General features: G+C 43.8%; 2 protein-coding genes, 1 long non-coding RNA gene and 1 pseudogene across 3 annotated transcripts; 2 read left to right on the top strand and 2 right to left on the bottom strand.

Annotated features, from left to right (window-relative positions):
* Positions 1-641: 641 nt before the first annotated feature.
* LOC136465990 (receptor kinase-like protein Xa21) lies at positions 642-13,196 on the top strand (annotated as a pseudogene).
* Positions 10,655-11,970, bottom strand: LOC136467460 (uncharacterized). Its single transcript, XR_010761589.1, has 4 exons — positions 11,847-11,970; positions 11,134-11,227; positions 10,850-11,035; positions 10,655-10,714 (listed from the first exon to the last, which is right to left on the bottom strand). It is a non-coding gene; the product is annotated as an uncharacterized lncRNA (long non-coding RNA).
* A 1,185-nt stretch (positions 13,197-14,381) lies between the features above and the next one.
* Positions 14,382-17,560, top strand: LOC136465989 (uncharacterized). The gene is made up of 4 exons (XM_066464513.1): positions 14,382-14,468; positions 14,648-15,217; positions 15,319-16,895; positions 17,380-17,560. Exons 1-4 carry the CDS (start codon positions 14,382-14,384, stop codon positions 17,558-17,560), a joined length of 2,415 nt encoding a protein of 804 aa, XP_066320610.1.
* Positions 17,561-21,048: 3,488 nt separating this feature from the next.
* LOC136464073 (purine-uracil permease NCS1-like) lies at positions 21,049-23,146 on the bottom strand. The gene is given in 2 exon segments (XM_066463032.1): positions 21,049-21,961; positions 21,963-23,146. Coding segments are annotated over 2 exon segments (1,626 nt in total). The 5' UTR covers positions 23,064-23,146; the 3' UTR covers positions 21,049-21,436.
* Positions 23,147-23,367: the final 221 nt, after the last annotated feature.

Here is a 23,367-nt window from a genome sequence, read left to right as displayed (position 1 = left end):
CCGACATTGTGGCATAGCAAATGGAATATCGTGAATACACAATACACAATGGTGAACTTTTTACTGAAAGCTTGATAAGATCCTGCATCGTGGTAGCCATTGTTGTGTCATGTGAAATCTGGCATTATGGTTCTCTGAAAAAGGAGTGAGAACTGGGAAGTACTAATCAATGCCTAGTTGGTAATAACCAACTAAATTATTTTGGTGAGAACCAGTAAAACGCTATTTACTTAAGCAGGGGCACCTAAATTATTTTTAGGTGTAGAAGATTTAGTTGAATTTAAAATTGTTTAAAAATAAGACTTGCGTTTGTTTAGATCTGAGGGAGTACTAGAGTCTGCAGTCAAAAAGTGGGTACAATATTCCAAGGTGACTGGAAAATACATTATACATCCACCCAATAGCATTGCAAGACGGCCAAACCAGCGACTTCAAGTCGTCCATGAGACCATGACTCGCCTCATCATTGCAAGGGCACTCTGGCTGTGCAAGGAGCAACGTCTCGCTCTCGCACTCTCTTCTACCTGCATCTCTAATTCTCTATTTTTAGGATCGCTCCCAAATGACAGACACTGAGCTCATTAGTCCTGCTTGTACACGTGCCGCAAATCTTCCTTTCGATCTCCAAACCTTCTTCCTTCATGCGGACATTACATTTGTTCTGCTTCTTCCTTCTGTGGCGTCCATGTTTGGCCGTGCCACCAGGAAGCAGCCATGGCTCTGACGACAAGCCCCTTCTGGACCCAGCCGGCTTGGTTGCTTCATGGAACTCATCCAATTACCTTTGCAGCTGGAGGGGAGTTGTTTGCGGCCTTCGGCATCCTGAGAGTCATTTCGCTGCAGATGAACTCTTTCGGCTTGGCGGGGCGTATCTCTCCATCGCTCGGCAATCTCTCCTTCATCAGGGAGATCGATCTCGGCAACAACCATCTTGAGGGGCAGATCCCTGAAGAGCTTGGTCAACTAAGGCGGCTCCAGGTTCTGAACCTCACCTGGAACCTTTTGGAGGGAAGCATCCCGGAAGCTCTGGGAAGGTGCACTCGACTCTCGTATCTTAACCTTGGGATGAACCACCTTCAAGGTGAGCTTCCGTCAGCAATGTTAAAAAAAACGCTAGACGCTAGGCGAACGCTAGCCTATGGTTTAGAGTTTCGGAAGTTTAAACGTAGATTAAACGTGATTAAACGTTTTTGTTTTGTTTTTTACTTTTTGTGATGCTGAGAGCAAAATCAGTACTAATAACACAACTAGAAGTAATAACAGTGACCACACCTCTTGCTGCACACTTGTTTTTGACATCAGTTCCTTTCCTCCTTGGTTTCTTGCATTCAACAGCAGCTAACAATCAAAGAGAGACAAGTTAATAATCTGAAAACAGAAAAATCAAATAATAGGTAAAGAGTAGAAACTCATCTATGAGGGGCAGCTCAATATTGTACATGACTACATGTACAGCCAAGCTTCCAAACAACAGGGCAGCAGCACAAGGCAAAATATCACAAGAAAATATACACACAACAGTCACAGTTCATCACATGCCTTAATGGTCCACAAATTCAATCTTAACCCTAAATCCCCAATCCAATTCATCAATTGAGTGATTGACATGCAGAAATCAAAACTACAAAGCATGGGAAGATGGGGAGAGACCGAGGGAGCACCTGGAGAGAACGGGCGAGGGGTTGGGCCTGCACCGGCCGGCCTCTGCGTTGCCGTTGTCGACTCCTGGTCCTGCGCCGGCGGCCTGCCCTCTGTTGCAGGCGACGGCCCCTGCGCCTGCGGCTGCCAAGGAGAAGGGGAGCCCCAGCGACGACCCCTACGGCCCTACCAACGGCGGCGAGAAGCGACCAGGCGGGAGGTAGGCGGAGGCGGGACTGGAGTCAGGAGTGCGACAAATCCCGATTCTGTTTCTTGCGGCCGATTTGTGCTCCCGCGTCGGGCCCGCTTGCTGTTTTCCGCGCCCTCCCGCGCTTCTTTCCCGCGCGCGCGATTCCTTCCCTCTTCCCGCCCGCGCGCCGCGCGCTTCCCTGCTCGCGAGCCGCGCGTTTTCCACCGCCTAGCTCCGTTTTTTGACCGATTCCGCGCCGTTTAATCGCTGCCGCGCGTGTAAACGAGCGCCTAGGCGCGCCCAGCGTCTAATTGAGTGTCTACCCCCTAAACGCAACGCTGGGCGAACGTTCAGCGTTTAAACTAGATTAAACGACGTTTAATAACGTTTTTTTGAACATTGTCCGTCAGAGATAGGGTCTTTGAAAAACATTGCCTTCTTAGAGCTTTCCCATAACCATTTGTCAGGACAGATCCCACAATCCCTAGCCAACCTATCATCTATAAAAATTTTGGACCTTGGAAATTACACATTTTCAGGAGCTTTTCCTTCATATCTTGACAAGCTCCCTCATATCTCCTATGCTTCCTTTGAGTTCAACAACCTTTCTGGAGTCATCCCTCCTTCATTTTGGAACATTTCCACACTGATAAGCTTTTCTATGGCCGGAAATATGCTTGTTGGGACAATACCTCCAAACACATTCAACAATCTTCCACTTCTGCAAGTATCCTATATGGAATTGAACCAGTTTCATGGCCACATCCCAGCTTCATTAGGTAATGCTTCTGATCTATCGGAAATCCAGCTCAATGTTAACTTCTTTAGCGGAACTGTTCCCCCAGAGGTTGGGAAATTAAAACATCTCCAGTACCTAGTGTTATATGGAAATTCCCTAGAGGCTAATGAGCCCATAGATTGGAAATTTATTACCGCGTTAACTAATTGCTCCCAGTTAAAGTTTTTAGTGCTATATAATAATAGGTTTGCTGGAGTGCTTCCTGGTTCAGTTTCCAATCTGTCTTCTTCGTTATTAGATCTTTACCTTTCAAACAACACAATATCTGGGAGCATACCTAAGGGGAATAGGAGTAGGTAATCTTATCAACTTAGAAGCCCTTGACTTGAGTTTGAACCATTTCACTGGGGTTCTGCCATCTTCCCTGGGGATGGTTCAAAGTTTGCATGGCCTCAGTGTGAGGAATAACATATTAAATGGGTCCATCCCATTAGCAATAGGAAATCTCACCAGGCTAAATTATTTGGAAGTATCATCAAATAAATTTAGCGGCACGATACCCAGCACTCTCGGAAACCTGACAAACTTGCTAGAACTGTATCTCGACAATAACAACTTTATAGGATCAATTCCAACTGAAATATTCAACATACACACGCTCTCTATCATTTTGGATTTATCCTATAATAAATTGGAGGGATCAATGCCAGAAAAAATTGGAAATCTAAATAATCTTGTAGAGTTGCATCTAGAATCTAATATGCTATCAGGTGAAATTCCAGCTGCCCTAGGAGATTGCCAACTTCTCCAAATTCTCTACTTACAAAATAATTTCTTTGGAGGTAGTATTCCATTTATGTTGAGTAAAATAAAAGGTTTGGAAATTCTTGATCTCTCAAGCAACAATTTTTCAGGTCATATACCTGAGTTCTTAGGGAATCTAAGGCCACTCTATTACCTTAACCTTTCCTTCAATAACTTTGCTGGTGAACTACCTACTTTTGGTATTTTTGCAAATGGTACTGCATTTTCAATCCAAGGCAATGAAGCACTCTGTGGTGGCATCCCTTATCTTCATTTGCCTCCATGTTCTTCTGAGTGGACAAAGAAAAGACGAAGACTCCCTGTGATTCCTATTGTTATTCCTCTTGTTGCAACATTAGGGATGCTTTTGCTGCTCTATTTTTTCCTTACTTGGCACAAGAAGAAGTCAGTTGAAAATCTTTCCACTGGGTCCATCCAAGGCCATCGACTAATCTCCTATTCACAGTTGGTAAAAGCAACAGATGGTTTCTCGACAACCAACTCGCTAGGTAAAGGAACATTTGGGTCTGTGTTCAAAGGAACACAGAAGGAAGAAGTGGTGAGCCTGCAACTATTATTGCTGTAAAAGTACTAAAACTTCAAACACCTGGAGCACTCAAAAGTTTTGAAGCTGAATGTGAAGCTATGAGGAACTTGCGACACCGGAACCTTGTGAAGATAATCACATCCTGTTCAAGCATCGACTCCAAAGGGGATGATTTCAAAGCCATTTGTATTTGACTTCATGCCAAATGGTAGCCTAGAAGATTGGCTACATCCAGGTACAAGCAACCAGCTAGAGCAGAGGCGCTTAAACCTCCATCAAACAGTGAGCATAATTCTTGATGTGGCTTGTGCATTGGATTATCTTCACTGGCATGGTGTTGCGCCAATTGTGCATTGTGATCTTAAGCCAAGTAATGTACTTTTGGACACTGATATGGTAGCACATGTTGGTGACTTTGGACTTGCCAGGATTCTTGCCGACGGATCCTCTTCTTTCCAGCCTTCGACAAGCTCCATTGGATTCAGAGGGACAATTGGATACGCCCCACCAGGTCAGCCTTAAATGTATCTCAACTTATATTTAGTGAACATGATGTATCTAGAGTTAAGTATACATTGCACAAAATGCCTTTAAACCTCATGTTAATTCAGTGATACTTTAAAGGTTATCTTGTTGATATCTGAATTCGCTTGTTGAGTTTTCCTTCTTCTTTTTTCTTGAACGAACAACTTACTAATTGTACATGGTATTTCTAGGGCCAGCCAGAAAATGGTTATACGTGAGCAAAATATCAAATATTCCCTAATAGTTTATCTCATAACATCATTGCTCAATGAAACACTTTCATAGTCTCATAACATCATTGCTCAATGTAACAGAACTAGTATCAGGGCGCGCCTTCGCGCGCCCGTGCAGCAGTATCAGGGAGCCACTATATATCTTCTGGATGATTTTTTTCAGTCCATTAATCAGATTTAAATCCAATCATTGCATGACGCCTAGTTTTCTGAAAGCAGAGCAAAATCTGGTAGATAAAGGAAGGTAATTACACCCAGATTTTACCGAAAAATAAAACAATAAAGAGTGAATAAAATTACAACAATCGACAACCAGATCTAATCAAATATGCGACCTCCTCACGTGTAGCAACAATTCCACCATCAGCTTTACATGTGCAGCCGAGAGAAAATCTTGCAAAAAATAATTAAATACTCATTTGACTAAAAGAGATACAAATGAAATGAACGATAGAATAATCAACATTAATGGAAAATACATTGTTATGGTCACGCTGATGTTCAAGTTCACGTGATGAGCTCCATCTAAATTTGATATTAAAAAAATCATACAGTTACAATTTGCAAAAGCTACCATACTGACAAAACCGAGATGGCAATTACTAAAACTATTTACCTATGTACACAAAGAATTAGAGATCAAAAGTACTGAAAAACTAACATGCCGAGATAGCTCCTTCCATTTTTTCTGAACCTACTCACCTGAATACTTGTTCTAGCTGCTAATCAAGAAAACCGGTTTGATGCACTGCTGACAGACAGAGAATAGTGAAACTGAGTATAGGCAATCTAATATTAATAAAGCAAAATTTGTGCTGACACAAAAATATTGAAACACTGACACTCAAAAAACATAATAGAGTATTCACTATTGCATGAAAGTGACCTTCACAATTTTAAGCATCCTGATGCACCATTCCAACTGCATCACAGTACTCTGACTATTTTACTTCTATTTAGTTACTGAACAGAGTTTTTGAAAGCTGAACCAAACTGTAAGTACAAAACACAAAAAAAAACTGGCAGGAAGAGGTTCAAACCTCTTAGCTGCAGTTAGTCACGGCAAAGGGAAAAGAAACCAGTTGCAACCAAATCAAAGGATCTGACTAATATTGCTGTTCTTCTTACCTAAAAGACGGGAAGCAGCTAACATGGCCATGAAACCGGTACACCCCAACGCAAAAAATAAGAATAAACTCAAAACTTATTAACTGAAACTAATAGCAGCATTTACCTTGGCTGAACTAATAGAAACCGTAACTGTAGCAGGAAAGGGATATCAAATGTTTCTCTATAGAGTCAATCTTACAAAAAAAAAAGAATCACTGTACAACTCTAAGTAGGAATTAACTCTAAGCTGTCGTTATCCTCGTCACCTGTTTTTTTTGTTGTTTTGGCTCCCCTCATGACCTGTTTTTTTATTGTTTTGGTCTCCACTCATGTGTGTGTACAAATATCTGTCTTAGTAGTTAAGATGAGAAGCAGGATGAGAAGCAACTTCGCTGGGAAGCCGCTTCAACAAATCTTTTTGAAGCTAGCCTAAAAATATTAGACTTTGCCTTAGGCGCAAAGACAAAATTGTGAAGACTCATTTGGATGGGGTACATAAAAATGTTAGGATGGATGTTTCTTTTGTTAAAAAGGAAAAGCTATTTTTCTTATAGCGCAAAGAACCTTCCTTATTCAGAACGTTCTTTGTTGATATAATAAGATTAAGGCTATGAAAGCCAACAATGACAGGTATGATATATATATACGAAAATGTTTGGGCTATGTCTACATAAATTGTGCTACTTGAGCAGAGACCAAAATTGGAAGCCTCATCATTTTAATATAGCATTCCACTATGGTTAGTTTATAAAAAAAAGAGCATCATCAGCAGGCTAAACCATTTTGTGAAACCTGGTTGGTGGTTGACTGAAAGAATTCAAAGGAGAATACGTAGCATATTTTTTTTAGTGTGATAGGTTGCATGGAAGTCTCTAAATAACCAATTTCAGATTTGAGCGATGATCTAAAATAAAGGGAACTAACTAAAAAAATAGATGTGAAGCATGTATTTTACCTTCGCAGGCTTACACCTTGAGGCCGAGTGATCCAAGCGATCCAGGCAATGATGATTCACTTCTTTAGCATTTGAATAGAATTAGAGTTTTCGTAGTCTTTGACAGGGAAAATGAAAGCACGTTCTCAAGTGATATATTGTGCACTCACAGATTGCATAAATCTGTTAGTTTGTGATAGAGCGCAGGTCTAAGCATTGGGGTAATAATCATATTAGACTCCAACAGGTGATAATATTTTTTATCATAACCTGCTGATGCAATGCAACTTATACGCAACAATCTTATGCGATGACCATAAAGGAAATTACCTATCAGTTGGCAAAATTGTCTGAACAGAGATCCTTTCCAAGCATTACATATAGCTTCTTCTGAGTTTCTGTACATAATAGAAACAAATATGCAGAGGATAATAATCACTATCGAGTATAGTAACTTTTAGGTGGTCAAAGTCTTCGTATGGATTAATTGCTGAAATTACATTCTCACTAATACCAACATTTAAGAATAAGAAAAATAACAGAGAACTTGCAAATGTCTCTTAACAATCAGATGCCACCAATAATGAAAATTAACTATTGACCAGAGCTAATTTGGAAGAACACTAAAATTGTATGTTTGGAACTATTTATTGGCCCTGGGTCCATTTTTATGTGCTACATTGTTGTATTTGTAAGCTTTCTTTCTACAAATACTGAAACAAATAGGCAAAAAGTTCATCAAAACCCATATATCTCTTCTCTAGGGATACTCTTCACCAACCTCAAGTAATCAAAACGAAATTTGAGTAAACAACTTGCAGAAAACACTGCACTTCTTTGACTTTTGAACCTTTTCAAACTCCAAACACCAAAAACAATCAGAAGGGGAAGGTACCAATGTTAATTGGCAGATCCTTCTTTTAACCTGTGTTTTGTCCAATGCAGGACCAAGATTTGTCCCCCGACGGGGTCAAAGCCTATTGCTCTTATGAATTCATCAATTACTCTCTGAGCAGTTTTGCATCCACTTTTAATCAAGCAGGTTCTAACCTGAAAGGAATGATGGCAGGTCCATTGCAATTAATAGATAGCTGACCAAGTCGACATGTGCACAACCAAAGGAAATTGAGAAGTCTATAAACATGAGCACAAGAAAAAATAAAGAACAATAATAATTGCAATAGGAAAGCATAACCTGTCTATGTAGTTTTTTTTTGTTATGCAATGAGCATACAGAATGTTACCTGTTGACTATTTCTATTGTCCAAGAATAACGACAACACGCTATGGGCTGAGAGATGGATCAATATAGGACTGAAGTGTAAATGTTTAATTGCGCAATACAGGTATGAAACTAAAATGGTTCATGGATTTAGTAATATCATGAATTGAAGACCTAGGAAAAAAGTATTGGGTCCTTTACTCATCCCTGACACAGCATAGCAATACAATGAAGAAAAGCGTTGACGTACATAGAAGAATCTCTAGAATAATAGACTATCCTTGGCATACACAAGGTCCTCAGAATATGTTCAATCAGCTACACAAGCATATGTCGCTTACATTTATGGTTATGGAGATCATGGTGGTCTCCTCTACTTCAGCCTTTTTGGGATTAGTTCATGACAATGGAGATCATGGTGGTCACCTCTTCTTCAGCCTTTTTGGGATCAGTTCATGGCAACCTTCATTAGGACTCCCTTGGATAAGCGCACAAAAGGATAGAAGAAGCCTAGAAAAAGTATACACAGGTAAATCTGAAGTGGGATCCAGCAGATATTGATCAATGACAAACCATTTGTTTCGAGGCTCCAATATGTGCTACTCCTAATGTTTGATTTGTCGATTGTTAATATCTATGGTATATTTTTTTTTGTGACCGAAGAAGTTAAAGAGAACGTTATTTACTAACATTACAGAATAGAGCACTAAGTATACTTGAAGCAGTGATATTAATATACAAACACCAAGTCCACGACGAAGGTTCTAAATAGGCAGACTTTTTGCTATGTACAGAGAACCTGAGATGGTAAGGCAATGGCAGGTGTCTTTGAGTTGCAAAAGAGAACCTGAGATAGCAAGGCAAAGGCAGGTGTCTTTGAGTTGCAAAATGTAACCTTACGCGTCTGGCAAAAAAATGAAGCGGCCATGCCATCTTGTTCTGTGGCACCACTCCCTGCAGGAACATAATCAATCAAGAAAAAAAAAGGGAAAGAATTTGTATCAGTTAACTGTGGCCATCCCTTTTTGTCCAAGAAAGCATAGTTTTAGCATAACTACAAAGTAAGGTTACCTATGGATATCGAACTAAGAATCAAACTGGTAGACAGGTTTTGGAATTAGAAATTAGCAATGTGAGGTAACTGCTGACTTCCTATGACAAAACAGGAGCATGCAAAGCACCAGAGGCTGAAATTTGTTTAAGGAATTTTCGCTGAATAATTCCAGCAATGGATATAATTCGGAATTAGATGGTCGCCGAGGTATCGACTGTGTCGCTGACATTTACTGTTAATTAATAGAAAACAGATTACTCTTTCGAAGAATGTAAGCATGCATAAATTTGCTCTAGCCCATAGTAGAATATGAAGTTGGCAAAATAGAACCACATATTCTCAAAAGAGCGTAGCATATGCAATAGTAATCTACACATCATACAAAGAATTTGTGGATCACTAAAAAATATTAGGTTCGACACACCAACAGGATGAACCAATATTCAGACACCACCAATACAGTAGGTTTGGCCAATTTTGTTGGATCAAACTGAAAGCTATAGTAAATCACTGTGAAGACAGATATGCAGAAGTAATTCAACCGTACCTGACAATTCAATTACCAATCAGAATAGATGGAAGCCACATCCGTGCACATTGCCCTGGTCTGTTGGCTCCCACTACAAATCGAATAGGTGTGTAGATGATCAGTCCTTTAAATGGTTGGGCAAGTTAGTAAAAAAATTCATAGAAGCTCATATAAGGATAATTGACATAGCTGAGCCAATACTCTCTCCATAACTAAGCTGACCATGACATACATCTGACCTTTCATTATGACATTTAGGGAAACAAAATGTCGAATTTGAAGTACAAAAAATCTAATGCCGAATTGGCTCTTGGTTGGTACCAGTAAATCAGATACGATAAAATTTCGCATGGCACTGCTAAAAACTTGACTGATGAGAGCACATATGTAAAATTAGGCGGTCAATAAAATACAATATTGATGTGCGGAATAAATGTGGCTCATAGGATATCCCTAACTCAATATCTTTGTAGTAGTTGAGGCTGGTCATTACCATAAGTATTACTTGCCCATGGGAAGCTAAAGCCAAATGACAGGAATAATTATTCTTTTTGGAACATTGCATATCAAGAAACTTTAACTCTGAATTTTGTGAGGAAAAATGCATGGCCATATAAACAGTTGCGTGTCCCCCAAATCCGACTAAATAAATTGGTTTCAATTCAAGAGCTAATGGATTCTTCTTAACGAAACGATACAGAGCTTTTCTGCGTTGTTTTGAGAAAAAAAGAGCTAACTGATTGAGCTTTGGAATGGAAGCCATCAATTCGTGTAATCAGTAACCCATTTTATTCATAAATTTTTCCATGAGAACTCTTGAATCCTCTCTTTTTCTAATCACAGAAACACAGGAAAGGGAGATGGAGGGGAAAGTAGCTAGGGGGCATCAGACAGAGACCTGGATTCAGAAGGGTTGCATTCATGGGACTGCTTGAATCATAGCTGTAGTTCCCCTCGCCAATTTGCTGCCTTGGTTGAGGGATGTGAGAAACATGAGCGTCAAAGTTTAGACATGGTAAAATGACAGGAAATTTATAAGGAAAAATATTTATCGAGTTTCTATTTTTTAATACCCAAACAACTCAACTGAGATACTACATGAAATAGAGGAGCAATATGAATTGGAGGTTGCCTTGTTTGCTAAATGTGAACTGAAGCACTCCAATTATACTCTTCCCAGTCACATTTGCTGGCCATAAAAAACAAAAGGAACTATTAGGCTAGGTAAAATTACGGATAGAAAGACTAATGGAATTAGAGATCAATATGATATATCATGTGCAACTAAATAAAATATCATGGTCGTAAGAGTGCTAACACATACGAGAGAGAAATCCATAAGCTTAGTTGAGTTGGTCTACTTTCATTGGTGTAGGTCTATATCAAGGCATACAAAACTTCACATTGTTGTTGAAGAGGCAGCCCTGATGTCAGAACTTCTGCGTGGTTCCTATTTCGAAGCAGGCAGCAAAAACACTGCTCCATATTTCTTCAAGGCTAACCAAGAACTCTAAATCAAACGGACAACAAAAGAAACAAAGTTAGCTCAAACTGTCGAAGACCGAGATTCACTATTGGAAGTAAATTGACATGAAGAAGCATGTCTACCTCGTATCCCTAGCGAGTCGGCAAGCCAGATAGTATTTAATGAAAACACATAGGACATGGTTGGTACCATATAAGTGTAAGCTGAATGCCTTATCTAGAAAAGAAAGGAAAATAATGAAAACACATAGGACAAAATACTTTTCCATCATAAACTGAAGGCAACAAAATATATATTGACGTACATAAATTAGAAAGGCGCAACATGTAATCTGTTTGCCCTAAGATATTTTTGGGTTGTAGGCAGCGCCACCAAGTAAAGGAACACTCTATATAAAGGGCCTTATGAAATAAGAGGCAGTCTACAACCAAGCCATAGTAGTAGAGTATTTGGACGTAGCTGGTCAATAGAAGTAGGTAGTACTCAATATAGCAACCATTGTTAAGAGAAGAAAACCTCTAGAATTTCATGGTATCTTTAAAAAAAATTATTTCATCCTATTATCTTGTATTAAATACATCTACAAACATCAATGCATAATGGTAAAAAATATTTTATACTAACCGTACACCCCTAACCATGGACTTTTTTAATGAATAGTGTGGTCTTTGAATGTTGTCTCGGAAAAGGTCTGAGCACCTGGAACATTTTAGCATAAATTTGGTAAAAAAAAATAAATACAGGTTGGCTGGCTAAATAGTAAACTAAATGTGGAATTGAAACAAAATGAATAGAGAACCTGTATAAATAAAATATGTCCAAGGGAACTGCGCACCTCCTGATAGTTGCTCAAATCATTGCGTCGACACTTCGTAGCTTCATTCCTTCTGAGCTGAGCGGAACCGGGAGCTAGGGTTTCCTGTAGCAAAGATAGGTAGGGTTTGTAGGAAAAATAGATAGGGTTTTTAGCAAGCCAAGGAGAGGAGGAGCAAGAGAGAGAGCGGCTTCACCTGGAGCTCTCGCGCCTGAAGCCGTCGCGTGAGGTTTGGTCGTGCCGGTGCGGCGCCAGCAGCCTCCGCGCCTGGACCCAGCCCGCATCGGCGGCCTCCACGTCGGGCGCCAGGGGGGCGCTCGCCCCGCACTGTGCCGGGGTCCGCCCCGCCCGCACCTGCCGCCAGCGCGGGGCCCGCCCTAGCTTGCGCAGCGCCGTGGGCACCCTCGGCCTGCGGCCTTAAGAGAGACAGCGTCGAGATCAAGAGAGGAAGGATGAATAGAGGAGTGGGGAAGGGGAGGAAGGATGAATAGAGGAGCAGGGGAGGGGAGGCGCGAGCGGCGGCGGGAGCGGCAGCGGGGGCGCGAGCGGCGGGTGGGCGGCGGCGGCGTCCGTGCGAGCCGCGGGAGGAATGGGGGAGGACGGGGAAGAGATGAGGCCGACTATGTGGAGCCAAAATCGGAAGCCGCGGTATATATTCGCTGGGCTGGCTCCGGAGTAGAAGCCGGACTACGCTGAGAGAATGCGTAGACGAGAAGCAGACGAGAAGCCGGTGGAAGCCACTAAGGAGCGGCGGAAGCTGATTCCAGTGAAATCCGATCCGAGCAATCACAGCCACACGATTCAAGATCGGACGGCTGCAGGAATTTCAGGCGACGTGGACAGGGCTCCTGGCCGAGGAGCATGTCCGGCTTGTCTAGTTTAATATGGTGTTGGGAATATGGTTTCAATCCATGGAGACATCTATAGCTATGGAGTTCTTATCCTTGAGATGGTAACTGGGAGAAGACCCACGGATAATGCAGTTGAGCATGGACTGAGCCTTCGAAATTATGTTGAGATGGCCATTGACAACCGAGTTATGGACATTATCAACATGGAGTTGGTGACAGAGCTTGAAAATGAGAATGCCAGAGTAGATGGTGCACCGACCAGAAAAAGGCTGGCCCTTGTTTCATTACTTAAACGTGGGATATTATGCACTGAGGAAACGCCATCGACTAGGATGTCAACCAAAGATATCATCAAGGAGCTGCATGAAATAAAAAAGGCTCTCGGATAATAATAATAATTATAACGAGAATAAAAGCACAAAGTTAGAAGGCATGTACCAAGTATCAAGTATTCTTCACTAGATTACGTGGGTGCGTCTCTTGAAGTTTAGAGAATCATCCTTTTATGTGTGGGTTTCAAATTTCAATTACCGCGTGTTGCTGTGGAACTTTTTTTGAAATAAAACCATTGCATGTACGAGTTTTATATATATATATATATATATATATATATATATATATATATATATATATATATATATATATATATATATATATATATATTCCGACATCCATTTTTATTAAAATTGAGCACAACAATGAAAGGATCCGATAAAAAACTAACAGAATTAGATCGAATTATAACATGATGGAATGACAAAGCAAATAGCAATACATGGATGCCTTTTATACTTTTTGTATATTGAAAGTAGTAATTACGCTTAGTGAAGATGACGTCGATAACTTGCATTAGGAGGTTGAAGGTTAGTGGGATGACATGGCTATTAGTGGAAGATTATATGGATAGTTAACGCGAGATGATGTGATGTTGAGATAGAACTAGTTTTATAAAAGATATACTCCCTCAATCCCAAAATAATTATAACTATAGAATTCAAATATAATCCCAAAATATATGCTTGTATAGAAGAAAAAGACATACAATACTTTCGATTAGGGCATGCTAAAGACCATCAGTTGGAGTAGCAGCTACAAGTTCACCCGCCTGCCACAAGTGTCACCCTTTTATAGGGGGCACAATTGTTCTTTTTGTACGGATTTTTCAAGATGGAGTTTGAATATCAACTTTTGTGACAATATACATCTATACAAGTACTATGGATGTGCATTATTTCAAATTTTTAAGGGATATTTGGATTGGTACCATTGTAATTCTTCCGACTTTGAGATGTACCATTACAATTCACGAAATCTGAAATATACCATTGCAACTCTACGTTTCGCTGAACCATACCATTGTCTACGTATGCTAGCAGCTTTGGCCCATTCTCAGACATACGAGTACCATGCGTATTTTAGTATGGAAATTTCTGCCCCTGACTCCATCATGATAGACCCTCTGCGATCTAGCCAGTGGACCGATCCATCCCTTTCTCCATCTCGCGATTTTTCTCCTTCACAGTCTGTACAGCACGCGCGACGGCCGGTCGCCGCCTCGCCCCATCGCCCTGTGCCGCCGCAAAGAGGACACCGGTCGCCGCCCTCGCCCCATCGTCCTGTGCCGCGGACTCCAGCTCTTGTCGGGCACCAAGGAGCCGGGGCCGGGCCAAGGTGCTGGCGCCGTCGGAGGGCGCGTCCGGCGGCCATGGCTGACCCGACGGAGGATGCCAGTGAGGAGAGGTATGGATCTCGATCCTCTGCTTCTATGTCTTCAATCCATGCATGGTTGCAAGTGGGTAGAGGAATTGCGCTGCGCTGACCCTAGTGTTTTTTGTCGATTTTTTTCCTGCTAGGGTTCGATTGTTGACCCTAGACAGTTGGCCATCCAAAATCGCAGATGTTGATGCATTTGCTGCCCTAGAGCCTGTGTGTGTGTTGCCTCCTCTGTGTGTGTTGCCTCCTGATTCACAGCCAAATATGAATGAGAACCCTAATCCAAATCATGTTGAGCAGCCTACTACTCCTGTTAGCCCTGCTGCCAATCCTATTGCTGAGCCAGATGAAGGAGCAGAGCATCCTTCTGTTACTGAAATAGAGCCTGATAGAGAGCCAGACATGTTTGATAACGAGGAGGAGTATGTGGGCGTCGATGATGAGTCAATGTACATGCCAGTACCTCCTCATCAGAACACTAACAATGCACAGGCTACTAACCATACTCCTCCAGCACCATGTTTCAATGCTGATGAAACTGTTGGTGGTCCTGCTCAAGGAGGTGATCCTCTTGAGGCAGAGGTTGATGATGCAGATCCACTCGAGGTCCATGTGATACATGATCCAGAGAATCCCAACATTGTCAAGGGAGCGTGGTTTCCCGATATTGTTGCATTCAGAAAGGCAATCAGGCATTACGCAGTGAAGAAAGGCTTTGTGTTTGCTGATCTGCAAACTGATCCAACAAGGTTTATTGCCAAGTGTAAAGCAGAGGGGTGTCCTTGGCGCATCCATGCTTCTAGGATTTTTGACGGCAAGACAATAGAGGTAAAACTGCCAGTAGTATTGGTGTATGATTTCATATTTATGCAATTGACACCATATTTCTTATTTGTATAACTGACGACATGCTGCTCTTGTTTGTGTAGATCAAAAGACTACCTTTCGATCACGACTGTCCTAGCACCAAATTCCAAGAAGGAAAGACAGCCACCCAAGGCTGGTGTGCAGATAGGTTGGCAGATTGGCTCAAGAAGAATCCAACCAAGCGTGCATCTGACTGCAGGGACAAGTTGGAGACTGACTTTGGCATCAAACTGAAGTACTCCAAAGCCTGGTCAGGTATGAAGGTAGCAATGGACAAGATACATGGGAAATATGAGGACAGCTTTCAATTGCTTTTTAATTGGGCTTTTCAAATTAAGCAAGTTTCTCCTGGTAGCATAGTGGAGATAGATTTGGAGAAGATTGAAGACAAATACAGGTTTAGGAGGATGTTTGTCGCTCTTAGAGCATGTGTTGACGGATTTTTGGCCGGGTGCAGACCTTTCATTGGTGTAGATGCTTCATACTTGCATGGTAAATATAAAGGTCAATTAGCTTCAGCTACTGGTGTGGATGGACACAATTGGTTGTACCATATAGCTTATGCTTTTTTTGAGTCAGAAACTGAAGACAACTGGAAATGGTTTCTACAGCAGCTGCGTAAGGCTATAGGAGATGTGCCAAATCTAGTTATATGTACAGATGCATGCAAAGGATTGGAGACTGCAGTGGGGGCTGTTTTCCCAGAAGCTGAGAACAGGGAGTGTATGAGGCACTTGTATCAAAACTTTTTGAAGAAATATTCTGGTGATGTGATCACTGAACACTTGTACCCTGCAGCTAAAAGCTACACATTTGGTATGTGGCAGTGGCATATGAAGAAAATTTTTGAGTTTGAACCAAGGACCATTGATTACCTTGAGCAGTACCACAATAGGATATGGCGAAGGAGTGCCTTCTCAGAGAACAGCAAGTGTGACTACTTGACAAATAATGTTTCAGAGAGCTTCAATGCACAGATAAAGAAGTTTAAAGGATTGCTATTGCATGAATTGGTTGATAGAATCAGAGAACTCATAATGGAGACAAGATACAGAAGGAAGATGGTTGGTATGCAGTGTGCTGATGGAATACTCCCTAATGTGATTAAGGACCTAAACTTGATCAGCAATAATGTTAAAGTGGTGAAGGTAGCAGTTTGTGATGTTGAGGTTGCTGAAGTAACCATCTTGGATGACTGGCATAATCATAGGAGGGAAACAGTTGACCTCCAGAACCACAATTGCTCCTGCAGACAGTGGCAAGTGACAGGGAAGCCATGCAAACATGCTTTGGCATGGATTCTATCAAACAGAGGGCTGAGAATTGAAGATTATGTCCATGAATACTACTCAGTTGCTAGGTTCAAGGCAACCTATGCGGACAGAATTGAACCTATCCCAGATAGGTCTCAGTGGCCAGTTGTAGACCTAGGATTCAAAGTGTATCCACCCTTGCTAGGAAGAGGAGCAGGAAGACCAAAGGTGGTCAGGCAAAGAGGATGTTTAGAGAAAAATGCAAACAAAAAGAAGGTCAAATGTCCGAGATGTGGAGATTTCGGCCACTTTCAAAAAACTTGCAAAATGCCAGAGGTCGGAGAAGATGGTGAGAGAGCTCCTCCAAGGAGCAAGGCGGCCAAAAGGTATGTTTTTGTGCACTGGATATTTGTCTCTTTTCTTCATTACACTAAACATGTAACGTGCGCTAATCACAGTTTACACGCTTAAAGGCTCCTGGTTAAATCATAATTAGGAATAGTGGCTAGGACAGAAACCAAGTAGGGCACTTGATGTTCAGAAAAATGGCTCCTAGAGTCCTAGTTAAAACATTTTACCATCCTGTAATGTGATCTGAACTTGCTCACATAGACATCTTACTTGATTCCATACTGGCAAAGGATTAGAGCACTTAGACACACATATGAATTCTGCAGCGTCAGAAGAGATAGCAGGGTAGGTTCACCAGTGACAGAATACTTCACTGTTCTGGAGACTGGTCTTTGGAGAATATGCAGTCTGATATGCAGGAAACAGAAACAGAGTTTGATATGCAGTCTCTCATGAACTGAATATTTGTCTCTTTTCTTCATTACACTAAATATGTAACGTGCGCTAATTACAATGTAGGAAAAGAGCTCGCACAGAAGAAGCTGGACCCTCACAAGCCAAGAAGAAGAAGACTCAGAAGAAGAAGAAGGGCACCCCCAAAAAGAAGAAGACACCCATCAAGAAAAAGCTCCTGAAGGCTGCAGCCAACCCTCCTGCTACTGAACCTTCTAGCCTCAGGAGGCTGGTCTTTGGAGAATAGAGGCTTATGATATGCTTGTGCTGATGTGGTCCAACCTTTTGTAATAAAATTACAACTTTGTATGGAGGAACCTTGTAGTAGCCATGCTTTTGTGAGAGCCTAGTGGTTGGTGAGGTCCAACCTTTTTTATTTGCAATACTGGAACATCCTAGTGATGAACTAATTGTCTGTGAACTTGTATGCTTGTCAACCTAGATTGCTAAATCAAGTGGTTGCTAAATCAAGTGTTGTTATGGCCTAAATCAAGTGTTGTGGCATATCTGTGAACTTGTATGCTGCCATATATGGCATATATATGCTGCTGTTGATATGCCATGAACATGTCAATTTTCTGGAATGTATATGTCGATTTTTTTCTGGACTGAAATCACAGAACACAAGGTTCCATTCAAGACACTGATTTCATCCAATTCGACGACAAGGTTCCATTCAAGACAAATCACAGAACACAAGGTTCCATTGAAGACACTGATTTCATCCAATTCGACGACAAGGTTCCATTCAAGACACAAGGTTCCATTCAAGAACACAAGGTTCCATTCAAGACACAAGGTTCCATTCAACACATTTCATCCAATTCAAGACACAGACACAAGGTTCCATTCGACGACACAGACATACAAGTAGCTAACACACACACACATTTTCCGTTCACTTCCACATACAGGCAAGCACAACACCAATGAGGAGACCTACAAATCCCATAAAAACTGAAAAATCCAACACAATTTGCTTTGACTCTGCATTGGGCTCAGGCTTTGGCTCAGCTTTCGTCTCAGCACCTACCAACGTCTTCGGTCTCCAAAGTTCACCTACAACCATGGCGACTGTTTTCTTCGCCTCTTCCAATTCTGCTACAACAATGGCCAGTGTTTTCTTCACCTCTTCCAATTCTTCCTTCAATTCTATGTAACAGTCACTTGAAGCTGACTGCCCAGCCTGCATCTGGCGTTCTGTAGCTTCTAAGGTCTCATACTCCTTCTCATTTCGGATGAAGCCACAGGTAGTATCATCATCCTATGATCACAACATAATGCACCAATTAGACTTAACATCAACACATAGCGCTAAAAAATGTCAACAATGCTAACCTTTATGTTGTAAGGGCACTTCAGGAACCACTGGCCCTTTGTCGCTGTCTGCTTGCTTTGGATCCTGACCAGAGGAACATGGCAAAAGGGGCACTGCCTTGTGCCGCTGCCCATCGAGCTCGAGGCTGTCAAAGTGTGCTTCCTCGGACTTGAACTCCACCGAGCGGCCATGGCTGGCCTCGCCTGAACCGAGGGAGAAGACCACGGGCGGGGGCGGTCGAGGGAGGAGAGTGCGGCGCGCGTGCGGGGCACGCAGCGGGCACGCGGCGGGGCGACTGCGACGGCGGAACGGAGCGTCGACGGCCGCGACAAGGCGCGCGTGCGGGGCACGCAGCGGGCACGCGGCGGGGCGACCGCGACGGCGGAACGGAGCGTCGACGGCCGCGACAAGGCGCGCGTGCGGGGCACGCGGCGGGGCGACCGCGATGGCGGAACGGAGCTTTGACGGCCGCGACAAGGCGCGCGTGCGGGCCACGCAGCGGGCGCGTGTGCGGGCTCAGGCGGCGCGGCGGGGCGTGCAGGGCTCAGGCGGCGCGTAGGGGTACGCGACGGGCGCGTGTGCGGGCTCAGGCGAGCCACTGACCTCCAGCACGTGATGGCTAGGGTTAGGGTTTCGGTGGCCGCCGCCGGCACAGTCAAGGAGAGGGAGAGGAACAGAGTGAAGGAAAGGAAGAAGAGTGAGCTGGGGCCACGATTGAGACGGGGGCAGCGCTGGATCTATCAGGATGGAGTCAGGGGCAGAAATGTCCATACTAAAATACGTATGGTACTCGTATGTCTGAGAATGGGCCAAAGCTGCTAGCATACGTAGACAATGGTATGGTTCAGCGAAACGTAGAGTTGCAATGGTATATTTCAGATTTCGCGAATTGTAATGGTACATCTCAAAGTTGGAAGAATTGCAATGGTACCAATCCAAATATCCCAATTTTTAAGTGTGTCTTTCTAGTGAGTTTTCGCGATTCATTGCAAAGGAGGTTATTTGAAACGGTAACATTACAATTTTTATATTTCTGAAATATACCATTATAATTTGTTTATTTGAAATTGTTTGTCGAATCTTATCATTTTGTAAATTTGCCATGGCAGTTCGGGATGGACATTATATTGCCAACGAATATCAAATCCAAGTAGTATATATAGTATTAATGTTGGTTGTTTCTGTTACTTAGCACGAACGGTAGGGACTATGCTAGTGAATGAATTGATGTTTGTTTCTTGCGGTTGATCTTCCGATACCAATTAGGAATAGGCTAATTATAAAACTAATTACATAGATAGAGGCTAATTCTATTAAGTCTAATTAATTCATAATTTGACAATGTGGTGCTACAGTAAACATTTTGCTAATGATGAACTAATTAGGCTTAATAGATTTGTCTCACAAATTAGTCTAGGGCTTATGCAATTAGTTTTATAATTAGCTTAAGTCTAATCCTCCTAATTAGCCTTCAAACATTCGATGTGATAGGGACTAAACTTTAGCCAAAGGATCCAAACACCGGATAATGTGGTGCAACGTGTATTCAAAAAATATCGTTAGTTAAGTTTTGCTTTATACTTCCTCTGTTCCAAATTATAAGTCGCTTTGACTTTTTTGGTTCATCTATTTTGTTATGTATCTAGACATATATTATATCTAGATATATAACAAAATAAATATTTCTAAAAAGTCAAAACAACGTATAATTTGAAATGGAAGGAGCAGAAGATATAGATATAAATACAGCTGGAGTTGTATTGCGGCATCAGCACATGTTATTGATGGCGCAACAGCTACTTCCGGTGATAAGATTACTAAGGACACATAAGTAAAAATGGGTGAGACTGCCAATCGAACGCTTGAATGTTTTTGTGTAATTATGGGGCCGGGCGTTTGGTTTATGGAATTGATTGGTCCATCTTTCAGCTTGTTCGTTTATTGGTTTTAGTTAGAGCTTATCAGCCAACTAGCGATGTTTTCCTCTCACGATAAATCAGCATCAGTCAAACTTATCAGCCCAGAAACCAACCAACGAACAGACTGATTATCTTATTTAGTTTTTTATTTGGTTTATATAATAGAATGAGTTATCTATTGCCATCTTATTCTTTATAACCTAATAGTTAGTATTAATATGAAGAATAAAGTTATTCTATTAAATTTGAAAAATAGACTCACAATGCATCATCTCGTCTAGAATAGATTGATTCTCTAAAACCAAACACTCCATTAGTGACCCAAGATTGACGGATCAACGGCTAACTTGAACACATCAATAAACGGGTACTTTTTTTTTGTGTCATCGATTTTTTTTTATCGGTACTTCACTTTTTTTTTCCGCTCCCATTACACTTCAACTGTGTACTGCCATTTTTACAAGTTCAGCATAGTATCATTTTTTTTTGCCTCTCATATAAATACAGCGATAGTATCTGTTCGGATATAAACACACACCGTCACACACACACGGTATACGAACAAAACTATACTCGAAGATCACCAGACTCCAAATGTGACGGGCACATCACTTGATCATCGTAGCACATCTACAGAGGCAACACACCGTCACACACACGTCAAATCTACAACGCAACTGAGAGATACCCGAAAATCATCAAACTCCAAATGTGACGGGCATGTTAGTTGATCATCATGGCACATCTACATAGGCAACTGAAATTATTAACAGAGAATAATTCTCCGAGGTGAGGAACGGGCGCTGAGTCTGGGACTCGAACGATGGTCGGCACGGAGCAAGCCACAGCCTCCTGCCACTCGCTACGCGCAGTCCTCAGCGTAGTATCAATTGTACTGTTGTTTCGCTTGCATCCCTCTCCGGCTGCAGAGCAGACAATAGACGACGCCGGCGACGAAAAAACTGACGAACCAGGCATTATTGTACCACGTGACAAACGCACTGGAGACACTCGGCAGAACTCCAACCTTGTGCAGAAATCCCGGCACGATAGGCGCAACTCCGGCCACCATTGCAACCATCGCGGCGACGTTGAAACCACCCTGGAAGTAGTAAGGGCTGCCCCTGTCTTCGGAGTAAAGCGCGTCGACGTCCAAGGCGGTGCGCCGGACAATGTAGTGGTCGGCGAGGACGACCCCTCCGATGGGGCCCATGAGCGCCGAGTAGCCGAGAAGCCAGGTGTAGACGAAGCTCTCACTGGAGCTGAGCAGCCGCCAGGGCTGGAAGGCAATGCCGAGCAGCGCGGTGACGAACGCCCCCTTGGCGAACGTGAACCTCCGCGGGCTCATGCTGACCAGCGCGTTCGCCGGTGCGACGACGTTGGCGGCGATGTTGGTCGTGATGGTTGCGAGGGCCGATGCCGAAGATGGCAAGAAACGTCGTCGCCGGCCCTCCGATGCGGCCGAGGAGCTCGATTGGGTCGGATATGACGTGGCCGAAGATGGCCTCGGTGGCGGAGGTGATGGCGAGCCCGGCGAAGGTGAACATGCCCATGAACACTGGCAGCCCCGCCTGGCCGAGCACCTGGTCCGCCTGGCTCCGCGCGTACCGCGCGAAGTCCGGTATGTTGATGGCCACCGTCGCCCAGAAGCTGATGTTAGCTGTGAGCGACGGGAAGAAGACCTTCCAGAACTCTGCGCCTGTCAACCTCGGCGGCAGCGAGAGGATTCGCCCGAACCCACCGGCCGATGTGTAGGCCCAGGCCAGCAGCGCGGAGGTGAGCACGATGAGCACCGGCGCCGAGTACTTCTCGAGCTTGCGGATGCCCTCCATACCGTTCATGATGACGCCGAGCTGCGCGGCCCAGAACGCGAGGAAGCACGCGAACTCGAGCGGCGCCGCGCCGAGCCCGGGCACCGGCGTGAGCAGCGGTGGGTAGGACTTGAGCCGGGACGGGAGGAGCAAAAATATGGCGCGGCCCCCGATCCAGGACTCGATGCCGAACCAGCCGCAGCCGACGAGCGCGCGGATGACGGCCGGGACGTGCGCGCCGCGGACGCCGAACGCGGCGCGCGCGAGCACCGGGAACGGCAGGCCGTGCGTGACCGCGGGCGCGGCCGTGAGGACGAGCGTGACGAGGACGATGAGGTTGGCGAAGGCGACGGTGGCGACGCCCTGGAGCGCGGACATGCCGAGGTCCACGAGGCTGCCCGCGAGGTAGTAGGACGGCACGCCGACGACGAGGCCGACCCAGAGGCTGGCGAGGTCCCAGGCCGTCATGGTGCGTTCCGAAGGTGGGGTAGGGGAAAGGTCCGACTCGTTCGACGTCGACCTGGGGCTCGCCGGCAGGAGCCGCGGGCGGGAGGCGACCGTGACCGTGACCGCTAGGCCCGGACTCCGCGGGAGGAGTGGCAGCCGCGGCGCCGCCTGGGACTTGGAGCTCGCCGCCACGAGGCGGTGGTGCAAATGTTCCGAATGGCGCGCGGTGAGGGCCTTTGACATCGCCATGGACATGGCCTTGGCCGCCCGGCCGGAGAACGGGGAGGCAGAGTATGGAGATTGGACAGGGTGTGGGAGCTTAGCGGTAGGGAGCTGGGAGGAGAGGAATCAGAGGATATGGGGATCTTGACATCTTGTTGCTTGGTTAGTTGCTCTGGGTGTGACTGTGCATCCGGGCCCACTGCTTTCGACAGCGAAGCCTGATTCCTTGTGGGCTCGGTTGCCGTCGGATCGTGACTACAAGAGTGAGACCTCAGCCGTGCGATGGGAATCAGAGGGTAGAATGAACACTCAGCTGGAGTATTTTAAAGAGCCATTA

Source organism: Miscanthus floridulus, chromosome 7 (genome assembly GCF_019320115.1).
Source record: "Miscanthus floridulus cultivar M001 chromosome 7, ASM1932011v1, whole genome shotgun sequence".
Lineage (NCBI taxonomy): Eukaryota > Viridiplantae > Streptophyta > Magnoliopsida > Poales > Poaceae > Miscanthus > Miscanthus floridulus.
Note: the sequence above shows the minus strand (reverse complement) of the source record. Positions and strands in the feature narration are given on the sequence as shown.

Bases quoted from the DNA above. Each gene is read 5' to 3' on its own strand.
- LOC136465989 (XM_066464513.1), top strand. From the start codon at position 14,382: ATGGCTGACCCGACGGAGGATGCCAGTGAGGAGAGGTATGGATCTCGA. The intron at 14,469-14,647 runs GTGGGTAGAGGA...CCTGATTCACAG, and splicing joins CAATCCATGCATGGTTGCAA to CCAAATATGAATGAGAACCC. The intron at 16,896-17,379 runs GTATGTTTTTGT...ATTACAATGTAG, and splicing joins AGGAGCAAGGCGGCCAAAAG to GAAAAGAGCTCGCACAGAAG.